The sequence below is a fragment of the Musa acuminata genome, chromosome BXJ3-11 (assembly GCF_036884655.1).
Source record: "Musa acuminata AAA Group cultivar baxijiao chromosome BXJ3-11, Cavendish_Baxijiao_AAA, whole genome shotgun sequence".
In the NCBI taxonomy this organism is placed as follows: Eukaryota; Viridiplantae; Streptophyta; class Magnoliopsida; order Zingiberales; family Musaceae; genus Musa; species Musa acuminata.
This window is the reverse complement of record NC_088359.1, coordinates 32,339,471-32,366,757: the sequence shown is the minus strand read 5'-3', so window position 1 is coordinate 32,366,757 and position 27,287 is coordinate 32,339,471. Positions and strand designations below refer to the sequence as shown.

General features: G+C 39.4%; 3 protein-coding genes across 15 annotated transcripts; 1 reads left to right on the top strand and 2 right to left on the bottom strand.

The window, feature by feature from the left end:
- Positions 1-911: 911 nt before the first annotated feature.
- On the bottom strand, positions 912-4,708 carry LOC135653335 (glucan endo-1,3-beta-glucosidase 14-like). The gene is made up of 4 exons (XM_065175210.1): positions 4,502-4,708; positions 2,479-3,509; positions 1,762-1,882; positions 912-1,282 (listed from the first exon to the last, which is right to left on the bottom strand). The coding sequence occupies exons 1-3, from the start codon at positions 4,560-4,562 to the stop codon at positions 1,832-1,834; spliced, it is 1,143 nt and encodes a 380-aa protein (XP_065031282.1). The 5' UTR covers positions 4,563-4,708; the 3' UTR covers positions 912-1,282; positions 1,762-1,831.
- A 1,583-nt stretch (positions 4,709-6,291) lies between these two features.
- Positions 6,292-20,059, top strand: LOC135586844 (transcription factor TGAL5-like). 6 transcript variants are annotated; one of them, XM_065173965.1, is made up of 19 exons: positions 6,292-9,312; positions 10,817-10,851; positions 12,870-13,038; positions 13,235-13,506; positions 13,663-13,830; positions 13,909-14,093; positions 14,203-14,310; positions 14,715-14,767; positions 15,529-15,617; positions 15,913-15,986; positions 16,111-16,311; positions 16,755-16,808; positions 17,154-17,213; positions 17,308-17,385; positions 17,454-17,499; positions 17,643-17,914; positions 18,003-18,242; positions 18,942-19,084; positions 19,559-20,059. In XM_065173965.1, exons 6-19 carry the CDS (start codon positions 14,040-14,042, stop codon positions 19,647-19,649), a joined length of 1,563 nt encoding a protein of 520 aa, XP_065030037.1. In that variant the 5' UTR covers positions 6,292-9,312; positions 10,817-10,851; positions 12,870-13,038; positions 13,235-13,506; positions 13,663-13,830; positions 13,909-14,039; the 3' UTR covers positions 19,650-20,059. The 6 variants fall into 6 exon arrangements, with proteins under 6 accessions (XP_065030037.1, XP_065030039.1, XP_065030042.1 ...); XM_065173967.1 differs by lacking the exon at positions 13,909-14,093 and having other exon boundaries at positions 6,293-9,312; positions 14,715-14,926; XM_065173970.1 differs by lacking the exon at positions 13,909-14,093 and having other exon boundaries at positions 6,293-9,312; positions 14,203-14,611.
- A 2,440-nt stretch (positions 20,060-22,499) lies between these two features.
- On the bottom strand, positions 22,500-27,046 carry LOC103972464 (pentatricopeptide repeat-containing protein At2g27610). 8 transcript variants are annotated; one of them, XM_065172879.1, is made up of 5 exons: positions 23,701-27,046; positions 23,278-23,404; positions 23,107-23,186; positions 22,868-23,031; positions 22,500-22,787 (listed from the first exon to the last, which is right to left on the bottom strand). In XM_065172879.1, the coding sequence occupies exon 1, from the start codon at positions 26,969-26,971 to the stop codon at positions 24,386-24,388; it is 2,586 nt and encodes an 861-aa protein (XP_065028951.1). In that variant the 5' UTR covers positions 26,972-27,046; the 3' UTR covers positions 22,500-22,787; positions 22,868-23,031; positions 23,107-23,186; positions 23,278-23,404; positions 23,701-24,385. The 8 variants fall into 8 exon arrangements, with proteins under 8 accessions (XP_065028951.1, XP_018675828.2, XP_018675829.2 ...); XM_018820283.2 differs by having other exon boundaries at positions 23,107-23,404; XM_018820284.2 differs by having other exon boundaries at positions 22,868-23,186.
- Positions 27,047-27,287: the final 241 nt, after the last annotated feature.

Here is a 27,287-nt window from a genome sequence, read left to right as displayed (position 1 = left end):
CAAGTATTTATTTCATAAAGACTTTTAGTCTAATTGTTAAATCAATAATAATTCGATTTATTATGAGTTTGATTATTAGTAAAGGTTTGACATATATAATAATTAGATATTAACATTGTTTTCTTACGAGGTACCTTTACGTGAAGATATTCAACAATCGTATGACTTCATCCACTTCTAATATCCTAACTTTCTTTATAAACTATAAAAAAATATTTATAGACTTTACCGAGCTACAAGAGCCAAGTATTTTTTAAGCAAGGCTTAGCATTTGAAAAGTCTTCTTCCATAGCGAAGCAATCATGTGACATCACACGCAGGGAAAAAATCACTGAAACAATCTCACCTTCGCATGCCATAAGTTGATTTACCTATGACGCCAAAGCATCAATCATTTAAGCACTGTTGAACCTTTGGCTGGTATAAGCCAATTGGAGCTTCAGCTATACATCTAATAATAGATCTCATGACTCGATCATACGTACAGAGGGCACTTTTTGCGTAATATTATCTTTGATCATTTACAATTTATAAAGTTTATCATTTTTATTTTATAACATCTATAAAGTATTTGCTTCAATATCTTCATATATAATATTAAGTTTCACTCCCATTAATCCCTCACTCCATATTTCATAATACCTAAAAAATAATATTTACTTGAACGTCGACTTATATGATTTTATACAATCACAAGACTTACTTCCACTAATTCTCATAAAATATTAATTCATCTGGATAAACATATAGGTTATAGGTTCCACAAAATCAACTAAATTAAGAAAAATAAAATCCAAGAACACACAATTATTGTCGAACTGATTTCTTACGATTGTTCCATGTGTAAGTCAATATTCTTACGTCTAATAACATGCTTGAGACTAAACTAATAGCGTCTAAACCAATTCAAACTTCCCTTTCCAATGAATCCGAGGTTGCGATTGCTCTTTCAATTTGTCTTAACTCGGAAACAGATCCAATTAGATGAAGGTCCGAAAAATCCAGCGTCCACGTTTACACATTAAGCAGCAGAGACACCAAAAGAAAAGGTAGTGACTGACTTTGGAACACTATAACTCCCACCAAATTGTCTATACAATAATGAATCAGATTATATATATATATATACTATGCTCATCCAATTAAGCTCATCTATCTAATACTCTCTCTCTCTCTCTCTATCTGTATATAAGTAATCTATTCGAAAACAAAGCATAAGCACCGGGAGATCGTCCATAATACGCACCCATGAACAGCCACAAGCCGTATCAATGTCTGATATCTGCATCACAAACAACCATAAAAGCTCAGAGAGAATAAATTGCCCATCACATCAGAAGAGCATCAACCTTTAATCACGGGGGATCTTTCACAAGATATGGAAAGGCAAAAACGAAACATCAGAAGAAAAGCTTGGGCCGTGGACTACAAAAGGTGCAGCTTTCGTGTGGCCGCAGACAACAAGAATATGTGGCTTTCAGCAAGCCAAAATGATGCATTCACAGTTCGGCAGCTTGCCAAACTTTGCTTATACTCTGGTCGAATATTAACAAAGAGGGTTCAGACATCAACGTCGAACCTCATTTTTGCTGAATGGATATCTACAAAGCAAAGAAAGGGACAAGGATATGATCAAAGGAAGATAGCATCTTCCCCAAATGATTGCTGCAAGTCAAATGTGACAAAAAAAAGGGCCTTACTCTAATATTCATGTATGAACAGGTCAAGAAAGCTGTAACACAAGAAGAATATCTTCTTTACCTCCAGGTCAGGATAAATTTATGATCAATCAATGCTCCCAACTACCGACTATTGTAAGGAAGAGAACAACTTATATCATCATGACCATTGCGAAGATAAGGATGCCGAACCGAGACCATGCCTGCAACATAAAGAAACTATCAGTTTGCATTCTTTGCAAATGAATGTTTCCATTTTGCACATGAAGCATGAGCATTCATTTTGGTAAAGAAAAAGGCAAGAATAGGTTTTCTACCAAAAAGACACCATTCCTGAATTTTCAAGACAAGTGAAAATCTATGTCAACTCTGGAAACACATTCTCAACCAACATTTTGCCCACATGCAATCACTACTTCTTGCCCATCAAACAGAGATAGCAACTTTGGAAAACCCCCCTTCTTAGAAATTCCACACGGGAAGAACAAAAGAAAGTGTTCCTACTTTCTACCATTTCCACACCTGTATGTTCTTGGGCTTTGCATTAAGCATTAAACCTAGTCGATAGATACAATTATCCTAAAGCTAGATGAGCATGAAGTCATGGTGAATATTAATTGTTTCGATATTGAAGTCCCGAGGGAAATTTCTTTTGACACATTGTGCAAATATTCATTATCTACAAAATAGCAAAGTGAGAAAAATGAAAAGATGTATCATCAGTCATATGAACTTTTAGGTAAAGCACTGAAATAGAACAAAAAACCAATCATGAATTGCAAATAATTTTTTTCCTCACCATCAGTGTTGCAGAAGATGGCGAAGATAGCAGGACGTGATCTTGAAAGCCGATATCATAAACAGGAGTTCCATCAGGATAAAAGAGCCCATAGTTCCTCTCTGACGTTGCACCTGGTTTTAAATCTTCATTAAACAGAGCAAAAACATGTACGTTAATGGGCACCGTAGGCTTCATTGGCGTGCCTTGGTTCATTGCAATTCTCTTCAGCAGATTCCTATTGTACTTTGCAGCATTCTCCAGTGTTGCCCCAGTCTCATCGGGGTCTCCTTTGGAAGGCCATCCAGTTTCAGATATTGCAACATCAATGTCTGTGTGACCCATTGCTTTGATTGCAGCATAGACTGAATCGATCTGAGCATACAGCATATTATCATAGGTTAAATTCGTGTTTGGATCAGTGACTCCTGGGTTGTCCTGAAATAGTACATACTCCAGGGAAACACCGTTGGGGTTCCCTTTGTAAGCAAAGAAAGGGTAGGCATTGATGAGGAAGGGAGAGTTGATTTCAGAATGGAAGTTGACCAGCGGATGTATGTACTCCGCAAGATCTTCACGAAAAGAACCAGAGGAAGGAGGATATGAATTCCCTAAGATGGCAACGGAATGTGCTGACGAAATGTTCACTTGCTTGTCCAATCCGAGGGCAACAAGAGCTTGATATACAGACTGCATCGCTGGGAGAAGGTTTTCCATCAACACAGTGTCACTGGTGGTCAGAACTTCATTTCCAACGGTCACACAAGTTATTTGAGTTTGGTGAAGGTAAGGCTGGACATTCTGTTTAAGCCATTCCTGGGCTTTCGTCGGGTCGGTCATGTTCAGGATGTTCTCGTTGCCGATTGCAATGATAAAGTCGACGCTGGAGTTGCCGAAGGCAGTTAACACTTTAGGGTCAGCATCGTAGAGTTTTACTCTGCTGATGTTGATGGACTGGAGAAGCTTAACAACACTGGTGGGAGATGGTAGGTTGTTGGCTATCTGTCCATAGTTGATTCCAACGCCGACGCCAAGGGTCTGGAGAATTTGCCCTGCAGAAGAGTCTCCTTTAGTCGAATTACAATGGAATTAAAACACACAAGCTATGCTCTCGAAGGAAGAACTACTTTGTTTTAATGGACTCGATGATAAAACTATATCTTATGCTCCAAATTGAAGCAGCGTTTATCTAAGCAGCAATTGAATGCCCTTTCTCTAGATTAGATTTCAATGGAACAAATTCAGGATGTTGGCTGCCAGACGAAATATGCTACTCTTATTGCCCCTTGAATATTTAAGAATTTAACGATGAAGAAACCAATCTTAACGACAAAGCTTAGCCAATGATGAATGGGCTTAGCACCACATACTTACAGGACATGAACTAGACGATGTTTGATTATATATCTTCATGGCAAACAATTCGATCACAAGCACGTAACAAATTTCATACTGAAGGAGACTATTAATTGAAAAAGAGAATTCTGATCGAGTCAATACACACAACACTAATAATCCGACTTTGTGCTTCAAGATATGAAAATACCAAGAAGAAACGTTAAGAGTATATCCTAGAACCGTAAGGAGAGGTCCCTGGTGGCGTATCGCAGGTTAGATCAAGAAAACCCACAGAACAGAGCTTCGCAAATGACTTAATTACCACATGAATCCAAGAACCGGTCACAAAAATGTTATGAATCGATAGTATAGGAGACTGAATCCATATTTTAGATTGGTTATCTACAAGGATAACACCAGATCTGTGTGGAAAAAGGAGAAGGCATGACCACGCCTTGCAATATGAACCCCAAGATCTCACCTTTAACTGAGGAATTACTGATGGAGCCAGGACAAAGACACTCACGACAAAAATCAAGGGATTTCCAAGGGAATCAGCGAAAGAAAACGAGGGTTCTATGAGAAAACATACATAAATTTCCCAACAATGACAAACGCCTGCACGAGTGCAGAAAAACGGCGAGAAGAAGAGATCGCTGCTTGCTGACGTCCATGGTGGAAAGAAGAGGGAGAGGAAGGTTCGAACCTGAGAAGAGCACGCCGAGCGCAAGGCAGCAACCGAAGCGAGAGAAGACAGCCACGGCCATTCTCTCCGCCCGACAGTAGAGGCAGCCACTGCGGTTGCCCTTCCTCTATTCCGGTTTCGGCTCCCGCGCCCATAAATAGCCTTCGACGGCAGTGATGAGGACCGCAAGCCGCCAGCTGACACGTGGACGCAGCTGTCGTGTTGCCCTCCTAGTCCTCTCTCTCTCTCTCTCTCTCTCTCTCTCTCGCTCGCTCCCGTCAGGGTGGGCGAGCGGTCGCGGACTCGCAGTAGAATTCGACCGTCGTGGCGTGCAGATTCTTCCTCCGCCCAACGCAACAATTCACCTACGCCATGTTTTTATTAGGGTTAGGGCTGCTAATGCGACCGTTTTACAATTCACACTAACATGGCTCGAGTAACAGGGTCGGGCAGATTCAATACGTGGCATGGATTGAGGGGGGCGGAGGTGACGTCATGACGGCAGAAAGGACGGCTTGTAACCCGCATGATTACTTCTGTCACGGAGAAAGGGTGGGCCCACAGATGCGAGGCGAACCTCATAGGTGTATGGGAGGCGAACGTCGTTTCTGTCGACGAGTCCAAATGGGGATCGGGCCCCACAGAAGCAGTGCCGTGTGGGGGTGCGTGATCGCCGTCCAATCCCGTTGGTCAAATCCGACAGCCGGCCGGCGGGACGGACAGCTTCAAGCATCCACCGCGGTCTCACGAATGCGATCGTTGTGTGTTCCTCGAGAGGCTCGTGTCGCTTGTTTTGACTCCGCCAGACCGCCTCGAGTTTGATCACTCTGAATAAAGGTTGGTAGGTTTGACCGCGTGATGATATGATGATTTTTAAGTGACGAGTTAGCGAAGAATTTTAAGTATGGGAGCAGCTCAACAATAATATAAAATAAAGTACGTGATGTGTTTGATCTTCTCACCCATTTGGTTGAATAGAAATAGTATCATCTTCTCATATATTAACAGATATATCCATATAATTTTATCACGTCAGTTCTAAAAATTATCTTTAAGAATAAAAAAGATTTGACAGACTTATAAATTCTCACGTTACTCAATCAATATATGACTAAATGATCTTATCACAAAATAAATAAGCATGATGCATAAATGATAACCTTCATCGAATCGATATTGTCGGGACCTAGTGATTCAGTTTTATAAGAATTGATAATTCTCAAGTTCAATCAAATCAACGTAAAAAAAAGAGAATCTCAATTAGCATAGACCTAGCTTTCAGTTCAGACAATTAATTCTTGACTTTATAGTTTACTTGTTGTATCTCTAAATAATTATATTGATCTCTTTCAAGATTCTTGGATCAGAGAATTGGACTCAATCATCAATTCAGTATGAAAATATCCAGCACAAACTTTTTATATCCCACTTAACAGGACCTCTCACTTCTATGTTTAAACACACGATCGATCTAATTTCAACGATCACAAACAAACCATCAAAATGAATCTTAAAATTTTGATATTTTATCAACGTTTCATTTGTTACTGTGACACTCATCATCGATCGAGTGAGATGCTTTCGGGTCAGAACAGCGTGGTTAGGACCACGTAGGATTCAAGTCCAAACCCGATAACTTCAGCCGTACATCCACGTTATTTAAACGGACTCAAAACCTAAAAATCCGTATCCTGAAAAACCCCCGTTTGAATGATTAGGAGAAGATAGCAATTCACTGTTCCCACGTGAGATTCACGCGCCGCTAACAACCGACAATGCCTTCCCTTCCCTTAATTCTTTGCCCACGAACGGCATTTGACGCAAGCGCTCGGCGATAAGCCCCTACAAAAGCATCCTTTTCCTCGCTTGTCTCTCGGCTCCAGTGTGAGAGCATGTCTTCTAAAACCCTAGTTCCTCCCAGGCTCGGAATTCTCTTCCAGGACTACACCTCTCCTCCGTCGTCGTCGGCGATCCCGTTCGATCGCTTCCCACGGTCGGTGATGGAGTTCTTGGACGGGGACTTGGTCGATCGGGTCTGGAGCCTTGCGTGGAACCCCGTGGACGTTGGCGTTCCCGGGATGCTCGCCTCTTGCAGCGGAGATAAGATCGTTAGGATCTGGCAGAAGGGGCCTTCCCGTTCCTGGGATCGCTCGGTTTGTGTTCCCATCTACAATTCATCTCCCTTGTTTGCTTCCATGGTTTACTGGATGTTTAGAATATCCGTATTATGGGAGGGTAACGAGAACTGTTATCGGCTCTTAACCCTTTTATGGTCTTGAAATTTGAGAGGAAGCGACTTGAAATTGTTCGTGTTAGAATTGATTTATTTACTATGTCATAATTATCTCATGTGTGTGGTCACCATTTCATTATTATGATTTAAACATGGGTTATGCAAATCATCTGCTAATCAAATCTGTCATCGTAGCTCATAGTCATACCCCTTTTTTCGTTCCTGAAAATAGTAATAGTTGTCGGTTATAGAAAATATATATTAATTGAGCTTACAAGTAGAACTTGAAACTCATTTAAATAATAAATACTCTGCCATTGTTTCTCTTCTTCACATGTCTTATCAACCACAGAAGGAGAGAGTATATTTCTTGAAGTTGTTAAAATATTTGAGTTAAAAATGTAATGGACTGCTTGATTTGTAATGGAAGCTACGACTGAGAACAACCTAATTCAAACTAATTTGGACTTCCAATTTCAGACATCAAGTTAATATGGTGTTATACATTTTTTTTTAATATCTTATTGGTTCAAGATATCAATGGATAGTTTGGTTTACTGATTTCTTGAACAAAATCTCAAAATCTATAATATTGTTTGGTGATTGTATAAGGAGCTTCTGGTTTCTATCTATTAGAAGATAAGAGATATTTGTTGTTTCTCAAATTATAGGGGATTTTTCATTCTATAAAAATTTGACCAATGGCGATTCAGGTCACACAATCTGAGTCAGGGTCATTTATAGCTGACCTGTAACTGCTCATAAAAATCAGCGCTGGATGATTCTGACCTATCTTGACAAAAAGAAATGACAAATACAAAAGAGAAGTAGAGGGCAGGACTATAAAAAGTTTTTCTTGCGGGAGACATCAACTATCTTGGCATAGGAATGGCCTAGGGATGGCAGATTAAAGTTATTGGAGGGTCATTCAATTTTTGATACGATGAAAGGGCATTTGGACTCCAATGGTGACTCCTTAAGATGTTCTTGATACTCGAATAACAAATTCCTCGAGGAGTCTATTTGTTTTAACTATTTTTAGAATACAATGTTTAGAACTTTATAGATGAAACCGATGTCTCAGATTGTAATGGAATTTAAAATTTTTCATTGCAGATTTTAGTATGTTGCTTTCTGTAAATGATTTTAAGGGCCAGTGAGTCATCCGATTCCCATCGGTTTCTTTGGATCGAGATAACGGCTATTAAGATTTTCCAGTCTCTATATTGCTAATTCAGTATTGTTGTGTGTTATATTGATGCTTCTATTTTGCTTGATTCTCTCTTTGTTTTATGTCAACTTTTAATTGTGGCACACTTTATGGTGTATTTGATAATCTAATATTTGTCATGATTTAATAATTTGTATAGCTGTTGCAGGAATTGTAATTTTGTGGGGATACATTCTGCGTGTGGCCACTAGGTATTCTAAGTACAGATCTGTTCGGTCAATTTCCTAATATTCTAAGTACATAGGATGGCTGGGTTAGCCAAGTCCCAATGTAACAAATTCTTCTTTGGGACAGATTAGTTAGTAGCTGTCTTGCTTGTTCTAACCAATCTGCAGTAATGAATACCTCTATGTTTCAAAAAAAAAAGGAAAAAAGGAAAAAATCATGATTGTAGAGAATGGGGATTAACTCCTGAAGGCTAGCATGCCACTTCAACTCTTCCTTCTCTTGTGTTATATACAAATAGAAGGCCTTTCACATTCTGAGGCCCGTACATATTATTGCTTCTTCCACTTACCAAAAATGGAAGGAAGCACACAGGAAACACCTTAATGCGTTTTCTTTTAATGCTGATGACTGGTTCTGTGAACTCACCCAGCATTTGGGGAACCTCAATACAGATCACTTTTAAGTACTGTCATTTTTAGTGTCTTTCAATTCATTAACATTGCCCAGAAGTTTTCAGCTGCTCACAGCAATTTCTTGGCTTATATGCTAGAGGAACAATACAGAATTTATCATGCATTGTTTGCACAATACTTAGTTGAACATGATGGATTAGACCATAATTCTTTTAGTGGTGTTGAACCAACTTAACAGAGGTTTACATGATTGAATCTCTTCTCCTTAAGATGTGTCACTTCTGCAGCTGCCTGTCTAAAGACATTTGATGCTCTAGAAGTTGTAACATCAAATTCACAATCTACAGTGGCATTGAACAGTCAAATATTGAAGAGTTTATTTGCAAATCAGTGGGCATGGATAAGATCATTTTGGAAGCAGATAACCTTAAAAAATTATCAAGATTACACAGGCTAGTAAGACTACATCTTTGGAGGTGTTATTTTTTACAACGAAGATGAGATTATTGATTCAGAATATATTGCAGTTTTATTCCTTCAGCTTAGACATCTTTCTTTGAGTTACAAGTTGAGAGATGGATTGATCCATGATGGTCTGAAAGGATCATTACCACCCGAAAACTTGGCTGTCATGGAACTGGGTTGGAAGTGGTAATTCATCACTTGGGCATGGGCTTGGAGATGATTTTAAAGAAGTTCGTTATTCATGGTGTTCTCTTTGAGACAAACTTGTGAAGAATGTCATGCGATACCAAATTTTTATCTCATCCATCTTTCATGCCATGAGGTAATATATTTATGTCAATGCGAAAATTTTCTCATCTAGCTTCACTTCTGAGTCTACCTGCAGTTTGTACAAATTAGATCAGGCTGCAGTTTTAGTGCCATAAGTTCTGGCTATTTTTTAAGCATTTACCTCTTGTGATATATATGTATGCTTTCATTGTGATCAAGGTGCTGACCAATGCACTTGATGATAATGATTGATACACCTGATACACATTCGTGATGAGCCCTAGATAGACAAAGTTGAACCTAGTATAAGTTTAGAGCACTTACATGTTCTTATAAGCTTTACTACTAGAGTAAGTATCAAAATGAGATATTTACCAAATCTATCTTTGTGTGTGTGTGGGTGTGTGTCAAAGGTATTAATAGAACTAAGATGGGACATATGAAATGTAATTTTAATTATACTAAGAGAAGAACTGAAGATATTAAGATGAATCTACAAGAAGTTCTCTTAAATAGAAGTTTTGACATTAATAGAACTAAGATGGGACATATGAAATGTAATTTTAATTATACTAAGAGAAGAACTGAAGTTATTAAGATGAATCTACAAGAAGTTCTCTAATATTTTAGATTTATTATTTGATGAGGAGATTGATGAAGATATTGTTTATAAAGTAAAAGTTCGATGGTTAAAGTGAAGAGAGATGTGGGAGATTTTGTGTGATCATCATGTGCCTATTATATTAAAAAAATTGAGACAATTGCAAGTCAACTATGTTTTATATGTCTAAGTGTTGTACAGATAAAACAACAACATATATAGAAAACAATGACTAAGACGAGGTTGTTGAGTTGGATGTGTAGGAATAATTAGAAAAGATAAAATAAAAAATGTCACTTATGAAGAATTATATTTAAGCTTTGATAAAGGATGTAATGAAATAAATCATCTACTATGATTAAAAACATTTTTCAAGAAGAATCAAAGATGTTGTAGTTGGATGAACTGAGGTGATTAAGATTGATGGTGCAAGAAGACGTAGAGAAAGACTTTAAAGTTTTTTCTAAGAACAATTTAAACAGAGATATTGAGCCCAAGGATGGGAAATGATCCATGTAACCGACCCTAACTAGTTGAGAAATTATGCCTTTTTGTTGTACAATATTATTTTCTTCTTACGATCGCATCCTGTTTAACATGTAATAATAAAAGGCTTCTAAGGTTTAACAACACTTTTCAGTTCAGTGTATGGATTTCAATTGATAGTCCTTATGCCATACATGAGTGGTCCTCTCCACCTAAAAGAACAGGCAAAAAGATTACTGAAATGTAAACATCAGTTAAATGTGCACTTGCTATTTCTATCTTGTGGTCTGTTAGATTCTTTCATTAATATCTTGAGTTATTAAACAATTGATTTCTTAGATTTTTATAAATGTTTGGTTGATTTTTTGAGTTAGGAGGGTGTCTAATCTATCATTTAATTCATTTCTTAGGACTTTGTCACTCAAATCTACTATTATAATTTGTTTTTCATTGCTTTTTCATTTTGTAGGACAGAAGCATCTAAACCAGGGATCAATCTCATTGGTAAGTGCTATTCTTTAGGACGATCAAGTGATGTGTTTAGTCATTGGTATCATTTGCTCTTCTACATTAATCGCAAGCTTGCAAAGTTAACTTCTTTAAGTGACAAAGATATTATGGCATTATGTCAAAATTTGGCTAGTAAGTTTTTTTGCAGTTCTGGAATCAATGATGTTTGAAAGAAGTACTCTTACAGAGCACTTAGATAACACAGCAGAAGAGTACTTAAATAGCTAGGTTATTTACATGAGTTGATTGAATCAACACCCACTTTCAACAAACAATGTTGTTGATCTGATGAGGGAATTAATAAACAACTGGTGCTTGACAGATAAGTGTGCATTCATTAGTAAAGGATCTTATATCTGGTTCAGGATTTCTGGCATAACAATTGTGTGTTTTTTTTAAATGTCCATAGAGTCCAGAAGATCGTAGAATAATGCTTTCTGAACCTATGGTTCATCTTATCTACATGGTTTTATCTGTTCTGTAATATTTTATAAAAGTAGTTTTAGTGACTCTATAAGCTTTTGTTGATGCTAGGTTTCATCTTCATAACCACATAATATATCTCTGACCCACTAGTATATATTTTATCTGGAAAGTAAACTTCTGCCAACTGTTCCCACAATTCTTTTGGCAAGATTGTTGACCCTGTTAATGTTTCCTCCATTTGGAAGCTCCAATTTAAAATTTTTGGATCAGCGGATCAGCACTCAGCGTTTCTGTTATGTTTGCTAGAATTTATCTGCTACTGTTCATAATAGAGTTCTCATGGGAACGGGGTGAGAGAGGATGTGACATGCAAAGGTGGAATTGGTCTGAGAATCTTTTCTTCCAAGGTTACTGAAACATCCGGCAAGTGAGTTTCTCAATGGAAAAATCTGTTTCTCTTCAGGCAAGTGTCAGAATCATGATAGTTAATGCCACGAAGCTGCTCCATCACCACCTTTTGATTTTTCAATCTGAAAAACAAGTTCACAAGATAATTATATAAGTACTTAACCTCAGATTAATTTCTAGTATACATCCATTAGTTTGCATCATGAACAGCCATTTGTAATATTGTCATGCTTTGTTTCCCAATCAGACTGAACATTTATCCATTTCAATGCCATGAAGGCAGCAACTATTTTGTTGAACATGTGAGTAACTATTTTCCTGCATATTCTAAGAAGGTATATTTGACATATTGTGCATGAAAAATTTATCAAATCAGAATATTTTATGTTTTATGAACTTCTAAGGAAATGGTATTGTGCTTCATTTTCTTTGTTCTCCATTTCTGTTCTATCAGCTTGTCCCGTTGTGAATCGTCAGAACTAGGGTTTGAATTCCAACACCTAACTTGCTACTTCGCCTTCCCCACCCCCCAATTGCTAATTACCCTATCTCTGTTGGTGGCAGTGGCAGTGGTTAGCGGCAGCAGATGTGGTTGGATAGCTTATTACCTCTTAGATAAGTTCATAATGACTGATGTCATATGAGCCACATATAAATGATAAATACATACCTGGCTGTGGGTAAATAAGAGGCCCAATTTTTTTGTTATGGCATGACTGGATAATGCACAGCATACCATGACACCTGTCCGAAAATAATCATAGGTTACTTCCTGGTTTGCTTCAAGACAGTCTTCTTATTTGGAACTAGAAAGCTTGGTCCTTAATTTTATAGGAATACAAACAAATTAAAGAGCTATATATGAATACAAAATATAGTTTCATGACAACAGTTGATCTTTTATTTAAGGGATTGATATATTTAGTTGTGTTTAGAAGTTTTGGTTGGAGTGAGATCATGCCTGCAATTATTGGATGACAATCATTGTTATACTTTGGCTTCTTGAATGATTTTCCGTGAACAATTTCCATTTCTATAGTATGCTAATTACTTGCTGAATATTATATTAGACTTTTCTGGTGGCAATTTATCTGTTCCTTCCAGCTTTTCTATGTTTTCATTTGGTTAGAGACATGCCGGTGATGCCTGTGCTGATAGATGTTCCTTTTCTTTTCCAGGCCATGCAGGAAGTTTGGGGCCAATTTGTTGCATGTATCACTGCAAGTTTCCCATGCCTTGGTTAGGAAAAATATACAAACCATGTTATTCCTGCACATGGGATGCTTGCAAATTAACGGTGCGAATATGTGGACATACCACATTCATCTCAAATTCCACAGGCATCATGTGAGAAATTGTTGGCTTTGCCCTATGTATTCAAAGTGATATCTTTGCAGAATCTGCACTCAATTGCCATATATATATATATATATATATATATATATATGTCAATTATCTAATGTTTGGAAGTGTAGTTGTTTGACTTTGTCGGAGGTTTATCAAGGTGTTTGTTTGACCCACGAAGCATTTCCAATTTTTGTAGTCGGTTATGTTCCGTCCCTGTGGTGTCATACTTGAAAACAATGCAAATTGGGAATGGACGAAGGATGAGTTAACAAGATGGTTTCTTCTAATCAAGGGGCTGCATGGTTTGTGGTGATTCCATCAGCTTGTCATGCAGATTTTGTAACATGAGATGCAGATACTGTGTTATGAAACCAATTTTAGCATGTTGAGGTTTACAAGGAAAGGGAAGCTCTAATGGATGCCATTACTTGGTATTGTCTGGAAGGAGTATCTGATTGCTATTCTTAGGTAACTGACTCGTATGGATTGGGTATCCAGGGAGGATTTGTAACAAATTCTCCTTGGTCTTCCGTATAAGAAAGGATGTTCTTCTCAAGTTTGCTTGTCTAATAGATTATTTTGTCCACTGCTTTTCTGCTAATGCTCGCAACAATTTTCTTGCAGAAAGGAAAGGAACAGGTGTCCCTAACGTAATAATTTATCGTACAAGTGGAGGACGCGACCGGCGTTAATTATCGACGACCTTCCACAGCTGAAAGTGACTCTTCTCTTTTTTAAGCAAATAGCTTCGTTAGGCACGGCAGACTTGGAACCCCTCAAATATGTGCCCAAGTAAACTTCCTTATATTTTATAGGTGGAATCCTGTTGAGACCTGGTTTTTTATTTTGATTTTGTTTTTTTTGTTTTAGACATGGCATGGATGCTGCTAACCCATGAGGAAAAAGATAATCTCAAACAAATCCATTTAAACCGGCAGGAATATTAAGAAAAGCGAGTCTGCTTGGTGGCTGATTACATTAGTGGTTTGCTTGGGATCGGCATGAGGCACATCGCAGTGTGTGCTTATCAACAAAATGCTATTTCTTTTGTCAAAGTAAACTCACACCCGTAAAGCATACAGCAGGGAATAAGACAAATCTTTTCTTGCCTTTTTTTTTCTTTCTCTATTGTATTGAGTCTTGTCTGTTTCCTATGCAATGCAGGTTGATCGACTACTTCTTATCTCTCAAGTGGCAATGGGGTACCAGAGTCTGTTACAGGGACTGGCGTTGGAGACAAAGCTACTTCCTGCCGAAAAGATACCACCATTGGTTCTCTCTCTCTCTCTCTCTCTCTCTCTCTCTCTCTCTCTCTCTCTGGGGTCCCAAAAATTCGCAGACAATCCCACAAGGACAAGATCTTCTATACACTACTATGGTTGAACTAGGGTGTTGATACACGTACCAGTCCCAGAAGCAGAGAAGAGACGAGGCTCAAGGTCCACCAGATGATTCAGCTATATAAAAAGCACTAAAACCCTCTGGCTTCTTCTGAAGAACACTTGCACACTTTTTTTCCCTGTTTCTCTGTCTCTATAGTTGGAAGAACTTATGTTCAAGAAACCTGGGCTAGGTATATGGTACCATTTGACGCTACTGGATTTTCTCTCTGAATTCGAGCTAGGATCTCCTTTTCCTAAATCTGTTCTCAGTTTTCGTCCTGTCAATCACTGCAGAAGGGAAGAGACCATGGTAAAGACATGGAGCAGCACCACGCAAAGCTTGAGAGGTCAGCACATGGAGCATCATTAATGGTTCAGGAGGGAGAAGAATAGAGTTGGATGGCAAATCATAGAGTTGGCGAAACTGGCCTTCCTGATTCTGGACCTTCAACTCGGTCTCTTATTAACGGGACTATCGGCAACACTCCATCTGCGACTAATTTCTTGTACTGGTTCCTCAATTACTTTTCTTTTTTAGTCTATGTTCAATCATCTTCTTCGAAACTCTTTTAACTTTGAGATTCATATTTAGCCTGATCGTATCCTTTGGCTCCAATATCAGGTGAGCTTCACAGACTGCATAGGTTTAGTTAATCATTCCTTTTTCTTCTTTCACTAAAAGACTGCCTCTAAATGACTAATCACCTCTTTCTGCATGTACCAATTTTCAAATAGATCAGTGGGCTCTTTATTCTGTTCTATCTGCTGCTTTTCCTCCTCTTAACTTCATAACAACCTATATGTTATGCCCCATTCTTTATTATACTACACATCTGCCCATCAATTTCATAAAGTTTTGGCCTAATCCATTTACGTTTTCCTCTCAGAGTCTCCTATCCAGCCTTCCTCCTCGTTCTTCGACTTTATTTCTCTGGTTCCTTGTATCTATTGTCAGTCATGAAGGATGGAGGATCCATCCTACCTTAATTCTTTGAATCATTCAAATATCAGCCTGGATATAACCCGGGGGTAAAAACAATTTCCTTTTGCTTTCTTCTTATTCTATGTTTGTATTTGATGATAAGATGGACTTTTATTGCCCACTCAGTGATCAGGAAGGAGCTGCTTACTTTGGAGAGTTGGAGGAGGCTCTCATGCAGGGAGTCGACGGCCTAAGAGAAACAGAAGACAGAAAGTGTAGGCCTCTCTCTCTCTCTCATTCTCTCTCATTTGGTTACTTTTCCACATCTAGACACATCAACAACAGATCACCACAATGATCATATGATGCCTTGAAACTAATTGACTCCCCACCCCCACAGATAGAACACCATCTCTCTTCTCAATTTTATTTAAGTATTTTATTAACTCTTTGCAATTCCTAAAAGAGGAAGGAATAAAGTTCCTTTTGTAGCACCAACAACTGTTTCCTCATTTCTTTCTCATTTTTAGATAATCTTTTTTGATCTTCTGCATCTCCTGTTTCTTGCAGCTTTTATTGCAACCAGCCCCGCAACACTAGAGATCTTCCCATCGTGGCCAATGAGATTTCAGCAAACTCCCAGTGTAAGGTCTTACCTGTTTGACTTGGGTTTCTGCCGTCGTAGTAAGTGTAAAACTGACCGCCAAAGGAGAAAGATGGTTTGCCGCAACATTTAAGCTTTATGGCGCCTACTTTTGTTTCCAACAGGTGAATACGCAGTCAGCAAGAAGCACTGATTCCGGCGCAGCTCAAAACTCTCTATCTCATCTGGAATCGGACTTTCCCAATAGCAGGAAGGCCTCCTCGGACCAGTCGACTAACCACAAGCGGCCGCAAGAGATGATGATGGCAAGTGGTGCTTCCAGGACAGAAGCAGCAAGAAATCCTCATCCCTCTTCCCAAGAAGAGGTACTGTTTGATTGCTTTGTCATACACCATCTGTAGCTCAATTTTCCCAGATAACAAATTCTAAATCTGGATCATTTAACCCCCACTACAGGGACCCTATTCTTAAGCACTTTGTTTCGTGTCCGAGTCTCATAATACAGTAATTGTAGCTTTTGCATCTATCAACAGTCAGATTATCGATCTATCTAAGGGGTTTCCTTCTGTGAGAGAAAAAGTTTGGATACAAGTATTCGCATCCACTTTAAACATGCCATTATCTTTTGTTTATTCTTGGGCTTTTGAACTTGCAACAATGGTAAATGTGCGTGCTGATATCTGTTGTTATCTGACCTTCACCGATAAAATTCTTCTCCTGTACATGCTTTCATAATGCTGTCAAGATAATAGAAAGATACGAATATTGACTCCAAGCTAAACAACCAATTTTGCGTTGCATGTTTCAGAGAAAGATGACAGGTTCAACTGCAGCAAGGGACGGAAAAGTAATTGATGCCAAGGTACTCTCTCTCTCTCTCTCTCTCTCTCTCTCTCTCTCTCTCTCTCTTTATATATATATATTTATATATAAAGATAAAACATATAAAATTTGCTGAAAACAAAAAAGAGTGATTGTGGATCTATAAGGAAAAATCCTAATTAAAAATCCCCATCAACATTAATGGAGTTGGGCTGTGGATTTTGTAATTAGATCTCCTGATCATAAAGCCCCCACCGTGTTGTCATGCTGCTTGCGTTTTAGTAATCAAACAAAACCCCTCGTGATATGTTTTTGGAGTTCCAGATATTGCATCATGTTTGTTTCCTTAACGAGATTAGCTCATTTACTTGAATGTTTTTACAAGACATTAAGGCGCCTAGCTCAAAATCGAGAGGCAGCCAAAAAGAGTCGGCTGAAGAAAAAGGTACGCTGTCCGAATCTTTAATAAGAAACAACCTGGCTGTAATTTATTATGTTTGTTTAATATTTGAGTCAACCTATTTATCCCAAATAAACAGGCTTACGTGCAACAATTAGAGTCCAGTAGGATTAAGCTTCAGCAGCTAGAGCAAGATCTCCAGAGAGCAAGATCACAGGTATATGTATATATGTTCTTCTGATGCCAACAGCGTGTGGATTTATCTGATTATTTATTCCGTGTTAGGGCCTTCTCTTGGGAGTCGCAGGCGGTAATGCGGCTATCAGTTCCGGTAATGAGCCACACTTCCACCCATCGATTTCAACACGCCTTTCATAGTAGTAGTAGAAGAAAAAAGTTGTCATTTCAGTGGCGGCTATAAGGGGGATCGCCACTTCCCTTTGTTTGCTGTTACCCAAAGCTTGTGCGCTGCAGGCGCTGCGATTTTTGACATGGAGTACGGTCGATGGTTGGATGATAACTGCAAGATCATGTCGGACCTCCGAGCTGCACTTGAGGCTCACCTTCCTGACGACAATCTTGGTGTGGTCGTAGATCACTGCATCAGGCACTATGATGATCTCTTCCGGCTGAAAGCCATCGTTGCTCAATCGGATGTATTCCACCTCTTGAATGGAATATGGAAGACCCCAGCGGAGCGCTGTTTCCTGTGGATGGGTGGGTTTAGGCCCTCCGAGCTCATCAAGGTAAGAGAGAGTTGAGCTCCTCCTTCTCATCTGCGCCAACTTTACGGAAGCATAACACTAGTTTAATTGCTGATGAGTGGAAGCGCAGATCCTGATACGTCAGCTGGATCCATTGACGGACCAACAGTGGATGGGGATGCGCGGCTTCCAGCATTCATCGCAGCAGGCGGAGGAGGCTCTCTCCCGGGGCCTGGAGCAAGTCCACCAGTCTTTGGCACAAACTGTTGCTGGCGGTTCTCTCAGCGACGGAATCGATGTTGGAAATTATGTGGGCCACGCAGCCATTGCTATGGGGAAGCTTGCCGACCTCGAAGGATTCATCGGCCAGGTTTGAACTATTATCATCTTCTTGCCTAGAGTTTCAACGAGGAAAACATCCTACTCCATCGTATATGGTTGTTAAAAGAAATTCCAATCTAATAGAATACAAGTTAGATCATGTTCAAACCAAATCTACTAGAATACCAATTCTTTCTTTCTTTCTTTTTTGGCTTTTAGGTAATCAACTTATCCAACCCCCAATAATACAAAGCTATTTGAATTATACACACTGTTTCATCCGAACAGAAACGGACCAAAACTTGCAACAATGGACAATGCGATTAGTTTGTTTGTTTCCCCAAGATGGTCCAGTACAGTACAGTATAATACAATACAAACATGCATGCTACTCATCTCATATTCCCAACTGATATCCAACTAATGTCTGCCGTGTCAAAGTAAACTTGGTCGATGTTATTATTTTGTTGCATGAGAATACCCTTAGAAAAGATCCTCTTTTGTTGTTTAATGTGACCATGAGGTGGAGTCCTTCTTCGTTGAAGGAGATACTAAAAATAAAAGACCGAAAGATAGATACGATAGCCTTTTTGAACCATTACAATCCTCTTGAACAAGTCGTCAGATATATCTTTGCTCCGACTCATGCTTCTTTTTAACCTCCTCCCGCTGTGTTTTTTGCATGTCTATTCATCATGTCAACAAGGTAAGAAGATAGAACAAGCTTCTACCCTTTTACCTGATGCAGGCTGACAACTTGAGACAACAAACCATGCACCAGTTGCGTCAACAGTTGACGACCAAACAAACAGCAAGATGTTTCCTGGCGATCGGAGAGTACTTCACCCGCCTACGTGCTCTGAGCTCCCTATGGGCTTCTCGCCCTCAAGAGTAAGCTGCTCATGCATGCATGCATGCACGCATTCTAGTTTCTTCTTGTAATATGCACATGACCATTCCTCTGTGGAAGGGGGGGGGGGGGCTTCTCGTAGTTTTATGTACATGTCGATCATATTTTGCTAGCTAAAACTAATCCGATCATAGTGCCAACCAAGTGGAGCTTCGTAAAATAGTCTGTTCCACGATGCGCAGAAGCATCCATCCAATTATATTATCAAAGGCTGTGCGCTAGCTAGTCACTTCGTGATCATCTTTTTAGTGCTACAGATGCCTTGTCAATCATTGGGCGAATCCTAAATGGTTGACCGTTAGCTTCTTCTCCATTGTTTAACCTGTGATGATAGATTTGGCATATCTAAACATGTTCTGCTTTGCTTTTCTTTTCTTTTTTCTCATGTTGTGAATTGGCTATATATCCTCCCTACATCCACATGACTTTCTGCATGTATATTTTACTCACTGCAGGAGCTTGGTTGCCAATGACAGTGTCGTCCCTGCCACAGCGGACCCGCATATAATTCATCAACCACTGCACAATCATTTTTCAGCCTTCTGATTGATATCTGCGCATGGACGTGGAAGAGACAGAGAAAGGAGAAATATGTTGTATGCATTGTGATCGAGATCTTATAATAAAGAGATGGTGCCCCGCAAAAGCAAAAGGAGGTAGGAGAGTTGAAGGCATTTCCGATCGTGGCTGTTCGACAAGACCAAGGGTTAGCAGCAGCAGCAGATCATGAAAGTAGAGACAAGAAAGAGATGTGCATATATATTTTTTTAGAGCAAAATAATACAACTAGACCTAACTTTTATAAGATATTAAAAGAATTGCGTGTGGTAGCTGCATAACTTGCATTGGAACACGACAGATTTGAGAGGTTATGATTTTAACAAATGCCGAATTAATCATTTACCTGCAACGATATACCTTCTTATCTTAGTATAACTACGTGAATTTTATCTTTATGTGGGCTGAATACCAATTATGGTGGTGTTTCAATGGGGAGATTTCTATTTACAATCCTCTCTTTACTATTTATATATATTTTTAAATATTTTTAAGATATTTCTTTATAAATGGATGTAAATATCTTTAATTTTCACTTAAATTCAACACTCTTTCAACTCCTTACAAACAATTCAATTTTCTTCTTCTTCTCCTCCTCCTAATCGAAGACGGTTGGTAGAGATGCATCTAGCGTTTCAATGTCAATCGGGATGATTGACCAACGGAAATAATGAGTTATATGAAATGATGATAATTGAGAGTTTATATTTAGTAAAATTATATTTTATTATTTTTTAAAGATATTTGGATGGAGTAAGGAATTATCAATTGTAATCTCCTTAAAAGTTAAGGCCATCTCATTATTAAAAATCCATAACCCATCGAGATGGATCTCAAAAATATCAAGGGTTTAATCTCCCTCGTAGAGTACAATTGTAACACAAAATATCAACATCTCAATGTCATATGACTCACGCTTCAATATCTATCGTGTATATGACTCTTCCCTTCGAACTTTACAACCCCACGCATGACCCATCCTCTATCCTTCAGATTCGATGCGACACACTTACACTTAACATCGGAGAAGATACATAATTGTTCCTAATATTAAACTATGATATCAAGTGCAACAATCCAAGACCTCATTATAAAAGACCTCTTAAGTATATTCTTTCAAAAGTCATTCTCTAGTACATTGACACCACTAACTCGAGAGCTAACTTAAGCTTTGAAGAGATTTTACAGAGTACGTCTCCAACATAATTTTACAGGATTCGATGCATTTCGAATCAAATGAACTCAAAACTATTTAATTCGACACCATCCCGAGACGGATGCAGAATAAGATCTCAATTAACTCTGAATTAATATTATAATTAAACAATCAAAATTTATCTTAATAAATACTGATAATTATTACATACAATAAGCATTGGTTTAGTGGTAATATCATGCCATAAAAAATATTCCAAGAAAATAAGTGAAGAAGAGTCGGCAGCGAGGTGACAAATATGACAACCGAGGTGGGCGATCTCCAATACAATTTTGGCAGGAAAATTTTGATTTTGGATCACAACATAAGAGACAAGCACTACTCGCTATCGTATCTCTCAGTGGTGTCGGAGTCCAAATGTAGCCTATCATCACAAAGGATATCAGGTAACGCGTGAAAGCAGCTCAAGATCTGACTAAACTACACAAAGATAACAAGAAGCAGTTTGTTATTAATAGTCTTGTCGAGAAGCATGCATAAGTCACCAATAAGATCGAATCTCATCATATTTTACTTACATGAACAAGGTTGACCCTTTGTTAAATGGAAGGCCGCTAAACCAAAGATCAATCCAGATGTTCCTTCAAGACCAAGAAACATTCTTCACAGGACCATTAGACTAAGCATACAGTTGATCATATTTTTCCATATAGATTTCAAATCAAAGGAGGTCTTCATTGTCACTTAAGGGAAGAAATAGGTGCAGCACAAATGGTTAAGCTTTGCCTAACTATGCCAAGGTCATTGACCCCGAGGTACACCATACCTACTTACGACGAGTTAGTTTGTCGAAATCATCATCTAATAATTTTTTCAAAATGTTAACTAGTCTAGCTGGTAAAGAACTTGATAATTTTATCCACTCAGCTTTATAAAAGAAATATATGACTTGCATTTTTCTCAGTTAAGAAAAAATATTTTTTCATTTATTTCTCTTGCATGGCCTTCGCTCTCCGGCTATATATATAACCAAAACATTAAGAATTCAGTGATTGCATATATATAACCAAGACACTAAGAATTCAGTGATCGAGGCAAAGAGCCAATTGTAGATTTTTGTATAGGTAGGCTTATGACCTAATCCTCCATATATCTCAATGGATTCAATGAATTTGGTGAACATCCCCCAACTGAAACAGCAGCAAGCACTACAACAATAGTTCTTTCCAAGTGTCTTAAATCTTAATTCTACCAGAAGGGCGTAAGTAACACAGATATTTTTCGTAAAAAAAATATGATAACAAAAAAACTTACCCGAAATAGAAAAGTTTGTGCAATTTCTCGCACCAACTTAAAAAAGCATAACATTTCTGCTTTCCACAATAATGCAACACCAAAGAAACCATACAGACGTTAGGACTCGTTTGATACAAGAAAGTTCGTTCCATGATTTCATGCACTAGTTCAAAAACTTTAGTACTCGATAAAACTTGGGCATTAGAAAAAAATTTATCTAGATTATCTCTTTTAAATAGGATAGAAATAAGGAGCAAAGGCTAAATTCCAATTTGTAGAGATATACACCATTTTGGTCTCTGTTAGCTAAAGCCAACACAGGATTATCACTGGTTTAGATATCCTACGGATTCTGACACACTGAGAACCACAGGCGGTTGCAAATCTGAGAAACCATTACAGATTTAGATACGATGTCACATTGTATATCGGTCTCTACACATGCTGTTGGGTATAGGTTGAATGATCACATCCAACAAAATAAGTTTGTTGATACATTTTATGCATAAACATGTTAAAGCATTAGATCAAGATCAAGTAAGAACAACGTGAATGACAGCCATAAAGTTTAAACATCAAGCACCATAAGTATGGGAGCAAACTCACCTGCTACTCTCTCTTTGAATGGACTTGAAGGGCCCCTCTGTTCCAAACAAGCCATGTCGTATGTCCTGCTGCAGAAGAAAATATACAAACACTTGTTAGAGCTCACACAAACAGTATTATGTGTTCCATATCTAACCCTGATACTAACCTAGTGATTGTATGCTATCGTCAAGTTATGCTTTTCCTTCCTCTCAGCACCAGCAAAACAGGGGATATCTGAAGCCTGTACAAGGATATGCATAGTGCAGGAAAGAAGATAGCTAAGAAGGTTTATCTTCTGATATGTGCAAAGCTTTCTACATCTTCACTCTCCTGCCAACAAAAATTCACTTAACCATCATCCAAAATTCTGGTCACAGAATTCCAGTTGACAGCAGGTACAGGTACCTCCAGGCCCTTGCTAGAGCTCGTTTGAGGTTGCTGCTGTTGAGTCTGTCAGATGCCCAGGATTGGCTATGTAACTTCAACTGAAATAAGGACCATAAAGACTTAAAGACTCCTGATGGTGAAGATCTGTCTGGTGTTGAACCACACACTAAGATGGCAAGTACTAACTACCATGAAATTGAGAACGCCCAAGCAGCCTTTAGACAGTACAAAGAGTGAATAGCCTTATTTATGCAAAATTCTAAATAATGAGAAAAGTTCCTTCATGCTGAATTGTATTCCTCAAATAACCAGCAACCTGAGAGATCAATAAAACTGAAAGATCATGTTGCCAATGAAATAATCAGTTCTAAGTTTATGAATATAAAAGAACAAACTTGTGAGCATATAGGTTTTCTTCAAGGATAAAGGACTGAATTAAGATAGATTTAGTTACTAGATACAAACATTGATATCAGTGTGGAACAAGAATAGGTCAATTATTGATATGTTAAAATTACCACATACGTTGCATAGACAAAATAATATACAAGCAGATCGGTGACATCCAAGTCCATCAGACAACAATAACACAATTGGCACTGAGACAAGTACCTGAGCAAAACCCTCATAAGAAGTCTGGAAGTTTTCATGGAGGCGAACAAATGACGTTGCAGACTATTGAGGTACAGAACTCTGAGAAGAATGCATATAGACCAATGAGGTCTATTGAGCACCAGCATGTCTAGGACCAAATGGGTGCCACCATGCCTGCTGGAGGAGCATTGTTCATTATGGTAACTCTCCACTCAGTTACTTTATGTAAATGAACATAAAATTACTGATTTAATGCAGGAACTTTCCACTCGATTTCTGGAGAGCATAGCTCAATCATTGATAAAGTTCCTTTGTGTAAGCAATTCCTATGAATTACTTCTACCAGTGAACTGTTTTGCAAAAACAAGGTTTCAACATAGCAATTTTTGCCATCTCAGTTATGATTCTTGTGTAAATGTCCATCTATTCATATTTTGTGTCTCTGTGGCTCTTATGTTCAAACCCAACAAAAGTACCAATTTTTATGGCTAGTCACCACATCTTTGGCTACCATGTATTTAATACTATGTTTGTAGTTGAGATAATCTGACAGAATTCAATTGGCTGTATGATTGTAGTTCAGTTAGCAAGGTAATCCAAAAGATGTAAGCTCTTCAAATATGAATTGGTTGGCCCTACAATTTGCATTCTGTGCCTCCTCCAAGTAACCATAACATAGAATTTGGAAGATACTGAAGTCCAGTCACCAATAATCACCACAAGAGCAAGAGCCTCTATTAAAGTGGTGGAATCGGCTTGAGTCCCTGATAACAATCTCCCTCTGCTCTATTTCTGATATTAACTTAATCACGGTGTGGCAATCCCCACACACTCTAAGGTTCTTTACAATTTGGAGGGGTGTCCCAGGAAGCGTAGCTATCAGCCCAAAAGAAATGGCCAGTCTCTCACTGTGCTGAGCTAGCATGACCTCCTTATGCTCCTCTTCCATATCATGAAGCACATAATCTGTATTTGGTTGATACCCTTTCTCCTTCAATCGAATTGTAATGTCTTTAAGCTTTGTATATATCTTATCTGACATAGGATGAGTTCTATCAGAAGCTAAGAACGAATGCACTTTGTTCTTAATTTGAATCCAGCTGCATCCAGCTTCTTTCTTTACTTTTCTGGCATCCATCAGCTTCCTTATCTTGGCCCTCTCTGCCCATCTCCCAGCAGCTGCATATATATTAGATAAGAGCACATATGCAGCAGAATGTGAAGGTTCAAGTGACATTAACTTCTCTGCAGCGAGCTCTCCGAGTTCCACATTCCGATGAAGCCTACAGGCACCCAACAGCGTACGCCACACAGTTGCAGATGCTGGAAAAGGCATCTCCTTGATCAGACTCATTGCTTCTTCGAGTTTACCAGCACGACTATAAAGATCAACCATGCAGGCATAATGTTCCACAGTTGGACTGATATGGTGATTATGTACCATTGACTCAAAGTGCTTCTTGCCTTCTTCTACGAGCCCTGTGTGTGTACATGCTATGATAACACCAATAAAAGTGATTCCATCCATTTCAATGCCTCTAGATTCTATGCCTCTAAATAATTCAAGGGCCTTCTTAGAATAGCCATGCTGAGCATAACCCATCAACATAGAATTCCAGGAAACCTGATCCCTCACTGACTGCCTGTCAAAGACTCCCTGAGCACTCTCTATGCTCCCCCTCCTTGCGTACATAGTGACGAGAGCTGTGCTCACGCACAATGTGTTTTCATATTTAAGCTTGATAGAAATGGCATGAAACTGCTTCCCCTGATCTGCTGAAGCTGTTGGACTTGCACATGCATCAATCGCACTGGAGAGGGTGAACTCATTTGCTCCGATACTCTTCCTAGCCATCTCTGTGAACAGCTTCACTGCCCCTTCAGAATCACCTGCTTGGGCATAGCATGCTAGCATTGCAGACCATGCCACAATGTCCTTCTCTTTAATCCCCCTGAAGACACAGAAGGCTTCGCAAGTGTTTCCTAGCTTAGTATATGCTGCGAGCAGAGCAGTGCCTACAGAAGGGACTTGCTGGAATTTCGTTTTGATGACCTGGGCATGGATTTGGAAGGGAGATATCTGAGGAGAAGCCGTCAATAGAATAGAGTAGGTGAAATCATTCGGCTCAATAGCATCTAACCTCATCTGACTAAAGAGAAGTGCAGCTCGACTGACATGTCCATTCTGTATATACCCATTGATCATAGCAGTCCATGAGACCACGGATCGAGCTCCCAGCATGGAAAAAAGTTCAAATGCGTCATCCATTTCGCTGCATTTACTGTAAACCACCATCAGTGCTGTAATTACATTGGCATCCAGGTCGAACCTTTCTTTCACTACACAGCAATGGAGCTGTCGAGCAAACGCGAGCTGTTTAAGATTAGCGCACAACTTGATCATGGTAGCGAAGCTCGACTGTGTCGGTTTCAGGCCGGCAGCTCTCATGTGACGAAACTCTTGCACTGCTTCAGACTCGTACCCATTCAACACAAGGCCTGCAACCATCGCATTACAAGAAACAGCATCCCGGTTCACCATGCGGTTGAAGACTGCTCGAGCCTCTTCGACTAGACCACACCTGGAGTACATGTTGATCAGAGGATTGCACACAAACACTGTACCCTGGTATCCAAATTTGATCAATTGGCCGTGCATTTGCCTTCCGTTCTCAAGTACTCCCTGAGCCGCGGCCGATGCAAGAACAGTGGCAAAAGTGAAAGGATTTGGCTTAATTCCCTCGGATTGCATCCGGGAAAAGAGCTCAAATGCATCATCATGGAGTCCCTTCTGAGAATACCCGGTGAGCAAAGAGGTCCAACTCACCACATTTCTCTCAGGCATTGAATCGAACACTCTCACTCCATCATCCACGCCATCACACTTGAGGTACATATCAAGCAGCGAGGTGCCAACGCCGACCCCCGATCCGTGCCCACATTTCACACAGAGGCCATGCAGTTGCCTGCCAAGGTTTCGATCCCATAAACATCCGCAAGCCTTGAGAACGCACGAGAGAGAGGAATCGTCGAGGGACTGCCCAGACCTCCGAGCTTCCAGGAAGAAACTCAGAGGTTCTCTGTTAAGATTGTTCCTCGAGTGCCGGAAGAGCAGGCGGTTCCACGGGGAAGGGCTCTCAAGAGGGCTTCCGTCGAACAGTTGGCGATGAGAGCAGAGACCGCAGGGACTCGGCTCGTTGGGAGGGTCGAGAAGGTGTTTGACGGCGGTCCCTAGTGTTCGATCGCTGTTTACGCTGCCTCTTGACCTCGCGAGAGGCCTGGGAATCATGAGAGCTCGTAACGTCTGCAGAGGTAGATGGAATCAGAACTGGTGGGCGAGGGAAATGGTGATGATGGTGATCGCGTTACCCACAAAGCTGAATCATGTATCATCGAGGATGCAATAAAATGGACGGTCGTGATCCTGAGATGATAGCGATGGAATAGAGAGGTGATAAGCGTGCAGATTCCAGAGAGGACATGTGAATGGCACGTGTTTGTTCATCCGGATCCGGATCCGGATCTGGATCCAACTCAATAATTAGATACACCAACTCAAACCTTAGTCCGACTCCATTATCCGCCGTTGATTACATGAGCTGGTA